The following is a 15,344-nucleotide window of genomic DNA, read 5'->3' as shown; positions in this document are numbered from 1 at the left end:
TGAGTTCCTGAGAGCCTCTGGGATGCTGTCTAGGACAGTGTCTATCTGCCATTTATGTTTCTGGACAAAAAGGATTCGGAGAAGGAAGAAACAGAGGTGAATGGATCAAGACAGTGGATCTCAGCAATAATCATTGTCTGAACAAACACGCATTTGACAGACAGCATGGACAGTACCATGCCCAAGCGAAATGAAAGGCAATGTTTTTAAGGTTCCCTAAGTGGAAACACACTAACACTAAAGTTGAACAGACAAAGGAATTTATCTACCAGCTCAGTAGGTAATAGTTTTAGAAGCTCTATCAAGGTTTTAAAAGGAAAAAAATGTTTTGCCTCTGAATTCCTCTGTTCTTCAGGTCGGTCAGACACAAATGTGCAAGCGCACGCATGCGTGCGCGCACGCACACACACACACACAGAGTTTCTCTCTCTGCTTCTCTTGGCATCCTCCCTAAGGCAGAGTGGTCCAGTGGGGTTTGATGGGTTTTGGAGAAAGAGCTGGGATTAGATTTTAGATGAGTCATTTACTGTCTGTGTGACCCGAGCTAATTATTCAGTCTCAGTCCCTCCTTGTAAAACTGAGCCTCGGTCTGCCCGCGTCGTCATGGGACTGCTATGTGAAATCAGCATCGTGATGAGTCTGACTGAACTCAGGCTGGGTAACACCTCGTTTGCTCAGTTCTCTTCCTGGCGATTCAACAGAACTTGAGGGTGGATTACTTCTGGAGCACGGCTACTCACGCACAGGCCACTGATACACAAAGTGAGCGGGATCAATGATACAAATTAACCACCAGGTTCATGTGTATTTATCCTGATGCTTGTGTTCATCTCTGTTAGAATTAGTTCACATAAACCCGTAAAATGCCACAGAGCCTATGGGAGGTAAAGGAACATTAACAGAAGACAAATCATTATAAATCATAAGTTTATAACATATAATTTCACCTTTCGAGGCTTTGGTATTGGGACAAAGCCCTTATGGGGTAGATTGAAGGCTATCTGGGTTGAATGCTCCCTCTAACTCTGGGTCAAAGGTTCCCTCGCCCAATTCCCTAGCACAATTCTGTTATTACTCATTTAGTTTTCTTTTCTTTTTTTTTTTTTTTTTTTGGCCGGGGGTGGAGGGTCTCTCTGTGAAACAGTCCTGGCTATGCTGGAACTTGCTCTGTAGACGAGGCTGGTCTCAAACTCACAGAGATCCGCCTGCCTCTGTCTCATGAGTGCTGGGATTAGAGGTGTGCGCCACCACAAATTACCTCGTTTTTTGTTTTTAACAAAATTCACTCTAAAACAAAATAAAACCCCCCAAAACCAGTTAAATCTGGAACACCCACATTTAGTGTGTTAGCCTGATATTTAAAAAATTCTACACTTTGAAACTCTTTGGAGCTTAAGTGCTTTGAATATTCCAAAACCTGACCTGGCCCCAAACAATATGAAGAAGGAAGACAATTTGCATACGTATAAAAACACCCACGATACCGGCAACATTGTCCCTGATCTCTATATCTAATCCGCGAGGCAGACAAGGACGGGTTACCATCCATACCCTACTGATGACCAAGAGAACAACGGTGAGGGCAACACTAACAGGCAGGTGTTTACCGCAGTCCTGAATACTTTCATGCTCTTGGTACCTCAGCCACCATATCATACATGCATCTGTCTTTGCTGTTTCTATCTTCGCACTAGAACTTGGTCTGTTTACATTCCTGGCTCTCTCTCCAGGGTATGGAACTGTGCCTGGCACAGGAAAACGGTCAAAAAGTCTTGAATGAATAATTGTCTTAGTAACACTCACTCCTTAGAGTAAGTCTAAGAGTTGGGTGTTATTGTGATTGCTGCTGCAGATGAGAAACTGAGGCAAAGGTGGTAGGGCTGTGATTTAATAGCCACCCATCGCCCCTGCTTCTCCGAAGCTTTGTTAGATGCTATGGTGGCTAATTTTAAGTGCCAACCTGACAAAGTCACAGGCTACCTGGTTATTTTGCTAAACATCACTGTAGGTCTATGTTTCTAGTTGAAATTATCCCTTTAGCCAGAACATTGTATAGAACAGATTGCTCTCCCCATCACATCTAGGTCTTACACAATCCATCCGTGGTTTGCACTGAATGGGAAGACTGGGAGATGGTCAATCTACTTGCTGTGTGGCAGCCTGAGGCTGAGGCACTGAACTCTGTCCTCACACTTGGAATCTGATTGGACCTCCAGGGCCCGCCCTCTAGGTTTTCTCAGGCATTTGGACTCAGACTAGAAACTATACCACTGATGCTCCGGTGTCTCCAGTTCTCTAGCTGAAGATCCTGGGATGTTTTCATTCTCCACAGTTGTGACCGTCAACCAAGCTGAGCTTGTGACACACACACCTGTTATCCCAGCACTTGGAAGGTGATAACACTCCTGTTTTCTATTAGGTATTCAAGGTCTCAACCTCTACTGTAGAACGAGTTTGACGCCAACCTGGGCTACATGAGATCTTGTCTCCAGATTACTTTGCATGTGTGCATAGACACATGCACATACATACGCACACACACATACACACTCTCACACACACGCTCATGCACACACTCACACATGCACTCTCTCTCACACACACACTCATACACACACTCACACACGCACTCTCTCTCTCACACACACACACTCATACACACTCACTCACACATGCAGCTTCACCGCCCCACTGGTTGTGTGTTCAGAGAGGTGAATTGCTTTCTCAGGACTATATAAAGAGCAAGGACCGGAGCTGGGGTCCCAGCACAAGTCTGTTGACAGCCTGGCTGGTCTTTGCTGTTTCATCATGACACACTACTGCTTGTTTCCTGACCCCACTATCAACAACATTGTTGATTCTGACCTTTATCTGTAGTCAGATGCTCAACTTGGGAAGTACATTAGCAGCCGAGACACAGATACAGAGTTTGAGGCTCCTGGTTTACCCTCTTACTTTCCGGTCCACTAAGTTCCGTCTGTTCACTATTTAGATGAACATTTCTAAGCAGTACAGTTTGCCATCCTGACATATGTTCAGTTTTCCCCTTACATTTTTAATTAAAGCAACATTAATTTCTACTGATTCATAAAAAAAAGTACAAATGGGCAGGTGATAAATTAATTTATCCTTATTTGGGGGAGACAATAACATTTAGTTATCTGTTTTCAGAATGATTCCCTAGACTATAGCAACAGAGACAAAGAGGCAGCAAAGGCTCCGGAGCCAGATGTGGCTTGAGTTCCTACTTCACTGGAGACTAGGCAAGCCAGGGCAAGCCTCTCTACGCCCTTGGGTTCCACAACTACAGAATCGGGATAATGAGATAACCACCCCAGCAATGCTGAGGAGATCATGCTAGCACAATTACAGGTACCTACACTGTAAGTCTGCAATAAATGTTAGCACTTTGGGAGGTATGACCAGCTATGAGTAACTTCCTTTTTCTTCCAAGTGAACAAAATCCCCGTAAAACAAAGACACAGACAAAGGTTAGCAATAAACTGGCTAGCGAGAGACTGCAATTGCCAGATGTCCTTGAGGCTCCCAGGGACCATTCTGAGTTCTAGCCAAAGAGAGACGCGTGAAAACATAATGTAGTGTTTCTACCAGGTCTTCCTGATAGCTGGGGGCCTGCGCTTCCCTCTCTCGGTTCTGTTTCCAGGAACACAGAGGCTAGAGTTCCTGTAACTTATCTGCAGCTCCAAGGACAGATGCTGCAATAGAGTTTCTCTGAACAACAGATTAGAAGCAGCCTGGTTCCCGAAGGGTTTTCTGGATATCAGCCCTGTGCTGCAATCTTTAAACTCTTAGGAGAAAGCATAAACTTCTAATGCATTCCTGCTATTATTTCTGGCATCTCTGTTACTCAAGGCCAAACTGAGGGCTTTGGCTTGTCCCTCATGGAGTCTAAAAATCAAACTAGAGGCTTGAACCCACTTTGAGTCCGTGTTTTTGCAGATAAAGGCAAGATGGGACAAACACAGCTTGCACATCTTCAAGACCCCTCCTCCTAAAATGGTTCAATCTTGACTGACAGCTTGAAGGGACTGAAGAGTGCCTAGAAGATCAGCAAAGGAAACCCTTGGCTGTGCGGATGAGGGTGTGTCCAGAGATGACTAAGGCAGGTGGGAATGCTTACCCAACTGTGGGTGGCAGTCATGTGACAGAACAAATTGTGGGACGGAAAGAGGAAGGAAGAGGAAGCTCACTTGTGCGGGCAGGAGCTCCCTTCTCTGCATCCCAGCAACCAGGCTAAAGGCCAGCTCTGCTCTTGCCCAAGGCTCACAGCAATGGAGCCATGCAACCACGAACTCAAGGGAAACAATGAGCCAGAATAATCCTCCCACCCTTTGAATTGTTTCTCTCAGGTGTCTGTCAGCACAGCGACAAGATGCTAAGGACACCTCTCTCAGAAGTTAGTCTTTCAACAAAATCTCCTCTCTCCTGTTTAGAACTCCAGGGATCCATGTTCTATGCACTACATAGCTTGCCTGTTATCCATTGATCAGAGCTTTATATTGTATGCTATGGCATCCCATACAACCTTAGGGATGTGTGGGATTAGATTCAGCTCTGTCTAACGGGTGGGTGATGATAAAGCATCCTTCTCTGTTTCCCCGAGCGGCTACACGCTATGAGCCAAAGCCTCCTGGAATGTCTGAGTAATCAGCAAGCGTGATGGGAGCAACAGGTCAGAGCCAGGGCACATGCTGAGACTGTCGCCCGCTAGGAGCCTGACTGCAGCTTAAAACAGTCTCCTCACAAATAAGTTAACACATTTCCCACCTACTCACAAATAAGTTAATACATTTCCCAAATGCTCACTCCAACTCCCAGGGAGTTTCAAGGGTTTGTGAGCAAAGGAGAAATGAATTTGTTTGACTAGGAAATTAAACAACAACCAAATTCCCTGGGGTTATGTACTTTATACCCTGACTTTAGTGACCAGTATAACGTTATCAGCTGTTCAAAATTCTACATAAGATACCAGACAGTTATTTGTTCCTGAGCAAATACTGGTCAGCGGTTAAACCATAATCATTAAACCAATGGTCCACTGTTTAACTATCCTAAGCTTTCATTCTTTCTTAATATGAATTGAATATGAAAAATAGATTTCATTTGGACAAGTCAGGATTTGTGTGTTTATAGTATAAAGTGTAGGAAGAGGCCAAGCAATAGCTCCCTTAAAAGTAAGTGTATGGAGTATGTGTGTGTGACTGTGTGTGTTTCCGTGTGTGTGTATCTGTGTATGTATGTATATGCCTGTGTGTGTTTCCGTGTGTGTGTATCTGTATATGTATGTATATGCCTGTGTGTATGTGTCTGTGTGTGTGTCTGTACCTGTGTGAGTGTATCTGTGTGGGAATCTGTACCTGTGTGTATGTGTGTGTGTCAGTCTCTGTGTGTGTGTGTCTGGGTGTGTCTGGGTGTGAGTCTGTATATGTGTGTGTGTGTGTGTGGTGCAGTGTGCATATGTGAGGGATGGGTGGGAGGAGGAAGAAGGTGATCTCTGGTCTTCACTGAGCATGCTCTTCAAAGTGAATTTTATTTCTAGGAGTTCAAAAAGATCGACAGATGATACGCCATTGCCTTTCCCCTCTATCTCTTAATTCCTCCACTGACTCCGAGGGGTTAAATGACTGACAAGGCCATCCAGTTCCTAGTCACCTTTCCTAGGACCTTCAGACTTCAGATTGATGTTGATTAGAGTTCTGAGGGCCTGTGTCAGCAGCCTTGATCTAACTCCCAGGGCCTGCTAAATACTCAAGCCCAGTAGACAGAAGGAGACACTGGAGAAGTTACACCCCCACACCCCCACTACATCTCCAAGTCGCTCAATAGGCTTCTCTTGGATCTATCTGGTGATGACATTAAATGTGACTCCAGGTATACAGCTAGGTCTGCTGACATGGAAGTTTTGCGAGTTGCATGTAGATCAAAGTTTCTGAAGGAGAAATTAACATACAGAAATCATCTATTCAATTCAAAATAAAAATGCAGCAAATGTGCTCTATAAAAACATAGTAATTATGTTCACAGAAAATACAACAACTCCCCAATATCATCTATATACAAAAATCAGCCGGGCAGTAGTGACACATGCCTTCAATTCCAGCACTCAGAGGCAGGTGGATCTCCAAGTTTTGGGCCAACCTGGTCTACAAAGAGTTCTAGGACAGGCTCCAAAGCTACAGAGAAACCCAATCTTGAAAACCCACCCCTCCCCCAAAAAAAAATTTTAGAAAAGAGTCCGGGAGATGGCTCAGAAATTAAGAGTGATTGTCGCTCTTCCAGAGGACCCGAATTCAGTTCCCAGGTCCACAATGCAGCTCACAACTGCCTGCAACTTCAGCTGAGGGACCTGACCCCTTTTCTAGACTTGCCTGGCACAGGTACATATATAATATGTGCTCAGAGGGACACATGTATACACAAATAAAAATAAATCTGAAGAAAAAAACCTTAGTGAATTTCATAAAAATATTATTTATTTTTTAAAAGCTTAATTAGTTAAAAAAAAGTCCCCTAATCAGTAAGCATTAAAGAAATGTAATTTATCAAATTACATTGTACACACTTGTCTTTTTAGGAACAAATAATTGTAAATTAAGAAAAATATTAGTAGCTTAAAAAATAAAGCGGTTCTATATTATTTAATTTCTTATAATGATATACGTACCCTAAGTGAAATGTAACTCAAATAAAGTAATTATTGTATTATTATTACCTTAAGTATTATTACTAAATTATTCCTTTAAGTACCCTAAATTAAATGTAAGTCAAATAAAACAATTTATTATAAAGACATAAGGATATTATCATGCAAAAAAAAAAAACCCCAAACAAAACCCCAATAATCTTTGTGTGGTGCCATTACCAAATAACCAATTGAACTGAAATGGAGGAGGGGCACAGAAGAGAAGGAAAAAGAAAGGCCTAGGATACAGCAAGTGCCTGGGACGCAAGTGGCTCAAGGGTCACCCCAACCCTGCAAGATCCAAACAAGTAAGAGAAAGGCAGACACAAAAGCACCTATAATAAAGCAAGCCTCAAGCCGGGCGGTGGTGGCGCACGCCTTTAATCCCAGCACTTGGGAGGCGGAGGCAGGCGGATCTCTGTGAGTTCGAGACCAGCCTGGTCTACAAGAGCTAGTTCCAGGACAGGCTCCAAAACCACAGAGAAACCCTGTCTCGAAAAACACCAAAAAAAAAAAAAATAAATAAAAAAATAAAGCAAGCCTCAACTTGCATCTAAGAATGGCAATTTTAAATGCAATATTCAAAAATTGAAAGCAGGTCCCATTTCATCCAACCAGTAAAAACATGTCTAATTGAGCCTCTATATTCTGTTTTCTTAGCCACGTGTGTGCATGCTACGTGTGTACACACTCATACGGTCTGCAAATGTGGGGTGACTGGCGGAGGAATGTGCTGAGCTCACGGCTACCTCATTATTCCAGGTTTTCAAAAGATCATCAACACTTGGAGGGAGTTGTAAAACAAGCAGCTCCCACAGACCAGCAAAGCAGAAGCCCACAAGCGAAGACAGACTATGTACGTACCGTGTAGAGCTCATTAAGAACCTTCATCAAGTCCTCGTGCAGTTGGAATGCAATCTCCTTGCTCTACAAAGAAGAAAAAGGAGAAAAACATTACGATATGAGAAATTTTGTTCTTAAAGTTCACATATTTTAAAGACCACTAACTGAAGATTGATGGATGTATAAGACATAATAGGAAGCCATACATAATAGAAAACTGGTGTGTCCTTAATATCACAAAACACTTTCAGCCCTAAAGCCGTTTCTCATATGGAGGAGCATGGCCGACAGTCTCTGTATGATGTGCAGGGACAGGTGGAGGGGCAGCCAGGGTGGCTCCCCCTGCAGTCATGTCAGACCCTGTGGGAGAGTGGGTAATGTGTGCACAAGGTGAAGCATCATGCTTGCTTTGAAGGTGAGCGGCAGGCCAGGCATGGCGGTGCCTATAATAATCCTGGCATTAGGCAGGCTGAGGGAGGGGGACAGGGAGTTTCAGGCCAGCCTGAGCCACTGTCTTAATCAAAAACCATAGGCCAGCAAGATGGCACTTGCGCCATAAGCCTAAGGTTTGCCCACATGAAGGAGGAGGGAGAAAACTGACTTTACAAACCCTTCCTCTGACCACACGTGCAGCATGGCACATGCGCACCCCACAACACCCTACACACACCAACAGGAAAATAAGTGGAGAGCAAGCTGCAAAGAAAGGGTGAGCTTGAGCAATCAGCTTTCCTACTGTAATCACACTGCATTCTACGGTGGCGATGACCCAAACAGCAAAGTTAGAGGAAATGAACTGTTCGGGGTCACTACAATTTAAGAAAACACTTCTGAAGCTGCCCGACAGCAAGTTCACATAAGGTCCACACACTGCTACATCTGCCTCATTTTTTATGAAGACCAAACATCAGAGTCAACTCCTCTCTCCACCTATCCAGAGTTTGATGGTGGGATATTTGCATATTGTTTTCCTTCAAGCTGATTTATTTTATAGGAACCAGAGCCAGCCGTGTTTATCTGTTTTGGGTTCATTCCGTAGTCATCTATAGAGAATGCAGAGTGTGGTTGGCTCCATCTATAGTGTGAGATGGTACCAGGAGCCACTGCTGTTCACACTGGGTTGTACAGTTTCCCATGCCACCTATGAGTGGGTACCTAGGACATAGGCTTTAAGATGGCTCCTAATCAATCTCACCCAACCTGGCCGTCTTGGCTAGGTGCACAGGAAACTCTGAGGAAAGCCCTTGATGATCACAAGGGCAACCTGAACTGCTATGTCTGAGGGGAGTGAAGCAGTTGCTATAGCTACCAAGACCACCTGCAGACCGCCACGGAGGGGAGATGACCATGGTCTTAAGAAACTGGGACTCAGATCAAATCGGATCTGCCTATTTTGGGGAGGTTATTGGTTTAGGTCTCAGGAAGAAGCAAAGACTAAACTGCTGAAATGAAGATTCATGGGTGATCAAATGCCATGGGAAGAAAACATCAGAGTCACACAATGTTGAGACATTCAGATTCACCAGCGGCGTTCATCACTGGGTTTCCTTGGGCTCCTGGACAGCGTTGCATATGCCAGATTCTGACAAGGTCTAAGTCTCTAAATTGGATTTAGGAATTTTAAATATTCTTTTGTTAAATAAATATGAGGAGACTAACAGTCACTCCTGAGTAAAAGGGAACGTACATGCGGGCTAATATAGCCCGGAACTCTATGCCCCAAGCTGGGACTCCAAATGTACGCATTATACTACAATCTCCTGTGACTTCAGCTTGGTGTTTTTTTAATATCAGGTTTCATCCAAAGAACTGGGCCATCAATTTAAACTCTCTAATGGGATCAAAGGCCACCAAGGAGTCCTGCTCAGTTACCCACGTTTCTAGTAGCAAGTCCAAAAAGAAAATATATCTTGGCTAAGATTTCCAAACAATAACAGAAAAAAAAATCCCACCGGTTCAATTAATCTCACACCAGTATATTTAAGGTCAGAGTAAAAGCTTAGCTTGAGGCTCTATGGGTCATCCACGTAACCCTTGGCTACGCATCCTAGAACAAGCAGGGTGGCTCTTGGCACATTGTACAAGATTTCAGGTGATGGGGTAGAAGAAACCAGGGCTACACTTGCATTTTAATTTTACCTTTCATGAGACCCCCCCCCCGCCCCGTGTGTGTGTGTGTGTGTGTGTTTTCTAGGAGGCAATATGTCAAATGCTTAAAAGGAAGGGCTCAAGAGTCAGAGAACCCATTCTGACTCCTCAGAGACTTTGGCTCCCTGTCTCAGTTTGTGATCTATACGATGAAGGGCAACTCTTTGATTTAAAGTCCATTGACCTCCACGTAAGAGGTGCTTCCTAGAAACTGTCTGATTTGATGCTGATGCCACTCCCCATGGCCCTGGGTTTTTAGTTTCCCCAGATGGCTGTTAACTTTGAAAGGCCCCTAAGTACTGTGTTCCAGCACGCGTTTTCCCTACCGCCTCATCATGGACACGGACTCAACTTAGCTTCCTAAGCTCTGTACCCTTGGGGGTCCTGCTGCTAGTGACAATGGATGAATTAATAAAGCGTATACCAGAAAACTGTGACATGACCTATTCATTCTATGAACGAGACCTTTAAGGACCTGTCTTCAGTGGTAATTTTAGCGATGGTGGCAAGTTGGCAGAGCACTGCTTTCAGCAGGGAGCTATCCCCAGAACACAGTAGCATGGTTTCTATTCACTCACTGAGCTAAGATCTAAACCTGTCCCGACCTAGCGGGCTAACTCACAATTCATCATTCTCTTCCTACCATCATGCATTTCTTCTTTAGGAGACAAAGTCTTGTTATATAGTCAATGTTGACCTCAAACCCCCACCCCCCATCATGCTCCTTCAGCCTCATGAGGCAGCGCTCTGGGGTTCACCACCATTCCTATGTCTTTAGGGATCGGCAAGGAGCTGGCTGCTTTGAACAGCACTAGTTTATGTGACTTGTAAGAAACACGAATCCATATCTTTGTATTTAGAGATACACAGGCCGGAACAACATCACTAGCTAACGAGAAGGCTGCAGGCACTGCTCCTGCTCTCACGGCATGGAAACCTTACAAGGGTCACTTCATCTTACCCTCCCTTACTCCAGTCAAAACACGGTTCCCGCTGACCACTGTCACAACCGAAGTAATGATTCCCTCTACATAGTACTCCAGACACCTACAGCATCCCTTCTTCAATCAGAACAGCAGCTGGAGCACCACAGAATCTAGGAACCCTAGACTGACAAGCTTCTTATTGCTTAGCTAGCACATAAAATAATGAGCTTTTAGAACATTTCTGGATGTTGAAGGTCATCAAAATTCAGTAGGGTGTCATGCACCTGGGTCCTGTTTCACTAAAAACGAAAATTGAACAGACCCTGGACACTTGAGCAAGAACTATTGCCTAGATAAAAAAAAAAAAAACAAAAGACACAGATCTTAAGGAGGGAGTGGCTGTTCCTTCTGTATAAGATAAATTCTAACACATTATACTTCCCAAGGGTAAGATGGTGTTTCTGCTATTTGAGTGAAGGTGGTTAAGGTTACTTTTCCATAGAGGAGGAGAGCCCCTCGATTGCTCAGAGCCCCCTAGAAACAGTTAGAAAAGACCACTTCTTCCCAAACTACGCTTACAGGAGTTAAAATGATGCTCAGTCTTCTGATGTTTTGACAGAGTTCTGGGAGTCTGATCCAAGGGGAGAGAAATTTAGTTAACACTTGTTAAATGCCTCCAATATGAACCCAGGGGTAAATTCTAAACTCTGAACTTTGATATTTCAGACACATCAAGCACAAACTCAAAATGAACATTTCCAGGGCTTTCTTCTGTTTTCATGCTGAAAATGATGAAATGTGTTGAGGGACATGAGAAAAGAGGGCCGACCACCATTGCGACATACCGCCTTCCCTTCGAGTATGCTTCTCTAACATGAGTCTGAGCTATGACCATCATAATCAAGTAAATTGTTCTGCTTTTTTTATCTGCCATATTTTTTCATGTATTTATATCACGTTTGGAGTCCTAATAACTCACTTCGCCGCAGCCACCCAGGAGCACACACCTTCACCTTATGCTATCACTTCCAATGTTTTCTCCATTTCCCACCAATCATGCGATAACTTAGTTTACTGGCTGACTCATTTGACTTCACCTTAAGATAAGGTTTCCCAATTTAGCCCAGGCTGACTATAAATTTATACTTTTGCCTCAGCTCCATGAGGGGCTCACTTTTTCATACCTTATTTTTTTAAATTTCACACAATTTTAAGTACTAACATACAAGTTTCCCATACTGTAATCATTTGATTTGTAGATACAAAACAAGAAACACATGAATGCTGAATGCTCTAAATCATAAAATAATTTAAAATTTCAACATAGTAGTTTTAAAAAAGACGAAAGAAAAGAATGATGCTGTTTTCAATGCAAATATAAAGCAAGAATAAAAGATCTAAACAAAGCTAATATTCTAAAGAGGTTTTTCTCAATTTGTAATTTTTCTGCTTTCTATTCTCCTAAAAGTCAAGAGAGCATTCATTACAGAGTAGAAATCTGAAATTCCTAAAAATTAATTGATAAGTATATGGTTTTCTTTATAAGCATTATCTATTACACAAAAGCCACTGGACAGGGTTTCTCTGTGTAACAGTCCTGGCTGTGTTGGAACTCGCTTTGTAGACCAGGCTGGCCTCGAATTCACAGATATCCACCTGCTTCTGCTTCCCGAGTTCTGAGATTAAAGGCGTGAGTCACTACCACCCAGCGAAAAGTAATTCTATATCCAAACTATAGGGCCAAAGCTCAATAGGTGGGGAAGGGTGTCAAGTATGCAGTTGTGTGGCGTGTAGGATGCTAAAGTGAGCTGAGGACAATGCACACAGAAGGTTGGTAGCAAGAAATGAAGCAGTATTTTTTCCAGGTCATTTGGGTGGGTTTCTGGCACGTATCCCACTCCAGTATCTGTTCCAAGATAGCTCTTGGTATCTCATCATTTGCCAAAATAATACAATCTTTTGGGCTGGCAGTTCTGGAAGAAGAAGCTGTTGCCTAGGAGGCAGAGAGCAGGAACACCCAATTTCTATAGGCTAGGGCAGGCCAATCACATCCCATTTGGTCTGAAATGGTCACTTCAGGGAGGACCCAGGTGGCTAGCCGTTTGCACAGAACTTCAATCTCACCAACGTGTTCAGTTGAATTTTGTGTTATTTGCTTTAAGCCATTTCCTGGACATGGGATTTATGAGGATTAAAATTTGAGTTTGAGTCTCTCAACACACGCTGGAAGGCTGTTTTCTTTTTAAATGCATGCTGTTGCTTTCAGTACAAGGATGTTCTTTCCTTAAGTCAGAAAGCTGAGGTTCACTTGGAGCTTCTTCTTGAAGTGATGGTTACTAATTCATCTGTTCTGGCTGATTAATTTTTCTGTATGTCATTAGAAATAGAAATCTATGTCTCCTCTGGCTGGAACTGTTCGTATGATGTTTTAGGATGGTTCAGAGATGTCTTGCCTCATCCATACCTTTCCCTCTATCCTAGTTTGGTACCCATTGCTGTGATAAAGCCATGCCCAGAGCAGCAGGGGGAGTGCTTATTTCACGCTACAGTTTACAGTCCACCATGAAGGGAGGGCAGGCCAGGAATGCAAGCAAGAACTTGGAGGCAGAAACTGCAGCAGAGACTACGGAGGAATGCAATGGTGCTTACTGGCAGGCAATCATGGCTTGCTCAGTTTACTTAGAGTAACTGAAACCACTAGCCTAGGGGTGGCACTGCCCACAGTGGACTGTCCCTCCTACATCAACCATTACTTCTGGAAATGCCGCACATACCAGTCTGATGGGAACAATTTCTCAGTCGAGAGTCCCTCTTCCCAGCTATGCCTAGGGTGTCTGCCAAGCTGACAGATAACCAGGGCACCTCTCTCCTTTATTCTCCACACCTTGCCTGGTCACTGCTGTGGACCCTCAGTCTAGTGTTGGCCTCTGTGCTTTCCCCGGTTCTATGCACTGCCTGAACTCTGCTTTCTTCCCTCCACCAGATGCAATTCTACAAGCCGCTCTAAAATCATTCTTGCATGTTGTTCCCCAGAGACAAATCAGACCTTCCCTTTAAGGTGACGTCATGATTAACTCACTTATCACCATTCCCCAGGCACACTGTCTGGTGATTAAAAATTTTCAGTCTCAAATCAAACTGCCTATGTTCAAACTACTTTGTGAAAATCAGTAGATAGGTTTTCAGAGGTCTTAGATTTTCTCCCCTGTAACATGAGGGCCGGCTTGTTGGGGTTTCTGTCTGAGAAACAACTTTTAATTTCAGGGAGATAAAGTATCTGGATGGGGAAGTTGGGCTATTGGTAGGGACCATAGATTTTTAGAGATTAATACTATGGATGGTTACAAGTACGAAGAAAGAGGAGTCAGGGATGAGGATGAGAGAGAAGGGAAGATGTAGGATGAAGAGAGGGAGTTTATTTGGTGTGTTGAAGAGACAGTGAAGAATGCCTTGGAGTTTATTAGTGGGGAAACATAAACAGCAGTCCTAAAACCTGAGCGTTCTTAGCCGGCAAGTCCCAAAGAAAATTACACAGAGATCTCCATAAGTTATAAAACTGATTGGCCCATTAGCTCAGACTTTTTGCTAACTCTTAAAGCTTATATCAACCCATTATTCTTATCTATGTTAGCCACATGGCTCGGTACCTTTCTCAGCGGGGAAGCTCACATCTTGCTTCTTCGGTGGTCTGGGCTGGACTCCGGAGGAATGGGCTTCCTCCTTCCCAGCATTCTTCTGTTCTCATCGCCCCACCTCTACTTCCTGTCTGGTTGACCTGCCTATACTTCCTGCCTGGCCAATCAGCATTTATTTAAAACAAGGTTGACAGAATACAGACAATTCTCCTGCACCACTCCCCCACTGGCAAAAAAGATACTGAATATTCTCTATGCCACAGTGTTTTATTGGGATGGCCCTTACTAAACACTGAACACAAGTTATCATGCTAACGACATTTCCTTTTTTCCCCTCAAAGGAATTACAGGGGTACAAGGGTTTAGATCTGCCCCTCCCTTCCTTCCAGAGGCCACCATCCCACAGAGGAACCAGATATGCTGCATTTGCTTATTTTTCTGTTGCTATAGCAAAATGAAGCTGGGAAGAAAAAAGGCAAGTGTGTACAACACACACCACACTCACACACATATAGTCGTATATCCCCTGCCTCCGCCACTAAATTCACACACAAAGGTTTGTTTAGCTCATAGCTCTGGAGGCACAAAGAACACACAAGACCCAGCCTGGCTCTGGAGAGAGCCCATGGTGGACAGCACCAACAGCAGGGGGAGGATACATGGAAGAAGGGATTGTATTTCTAGATAAGGAGCCAGAAAGGGGTCAAGGCATTCTCACAGCAGCTCAGGAGTCCCACCAGGGTAACTTTAATCCCTTTCCTGGGCACCCACCCCCCAAGTCCTAAGAACCTCCATTAGGCCTTGTATCTCAGCAGCCTGCCTCCTCTCTCAGGGCCACACTGAGTCCAGTCCTTTAAATCACGAGCCCCGGGAGAACAAACTCACGCCTTGGCACATGCTAGAGCAACATTCTATACAGAGGGTTGGAGTTGGTGCCACTTTGGTGGTGGGTGCTGGCCAGACCTCCGCTACTAGAGACCTATAGGCCTGTGGCCTGGAACATTCCAGAAAGGAGAGGAGACAGCAGAACAATGGGGCATAATTAATAGGAGCGATGTGGGTACACTGAGCAATTAATCAAGTGACCCA

At 44.0% G+C, this 15,344-nt stretch overlaps 1 protein-coding gene across 2 annotated transcripts in view; it reads right to left on the bottom strand.

The window, feature by feature from the left end:
* The window catches only part of Srgap1 (SLIT-ROBO Rho GTPase activating protein 1), a 284,359-nt gene that overhangs the window by 111,969 nt on the left and 157,046 nt on the right, over positions 1-15,344 (bottom strand). For both annotated transcript variants that reach the window (XM_057757527.1, XM_057757524.1), the window contains exon 4: positions 7,568-7,630. In XM_057757527.1, coding sequence (XP_057613510.1) covers positions 7,568-7,630 — 63 coding nt within the window. The remainder of the gene's footprint in view (positions 1-7,567; positions 7,631-15,344) is intronic.

The sequence above is a fragment of the Chionomys nivalis genome, chromosome 25 (assembly GCF_950005125.1).
Source record: "Chionomys nivalis chromosome 25, mChiNiv1.1, whole genome shotgun sequence".
NCBI classification, from domain to species: domain Eukaryota; kingdom Metazoa; phylum Chordata; class Mammalia; order Rodentia; family Cricetidae; genus Chionomys; species Chionomys nivalis.
The sequence above is the reverse complement of the archived record's forward strand: the minus strand, read 5'-3'. Positions and strand labels throughout refer to the sequence as shown.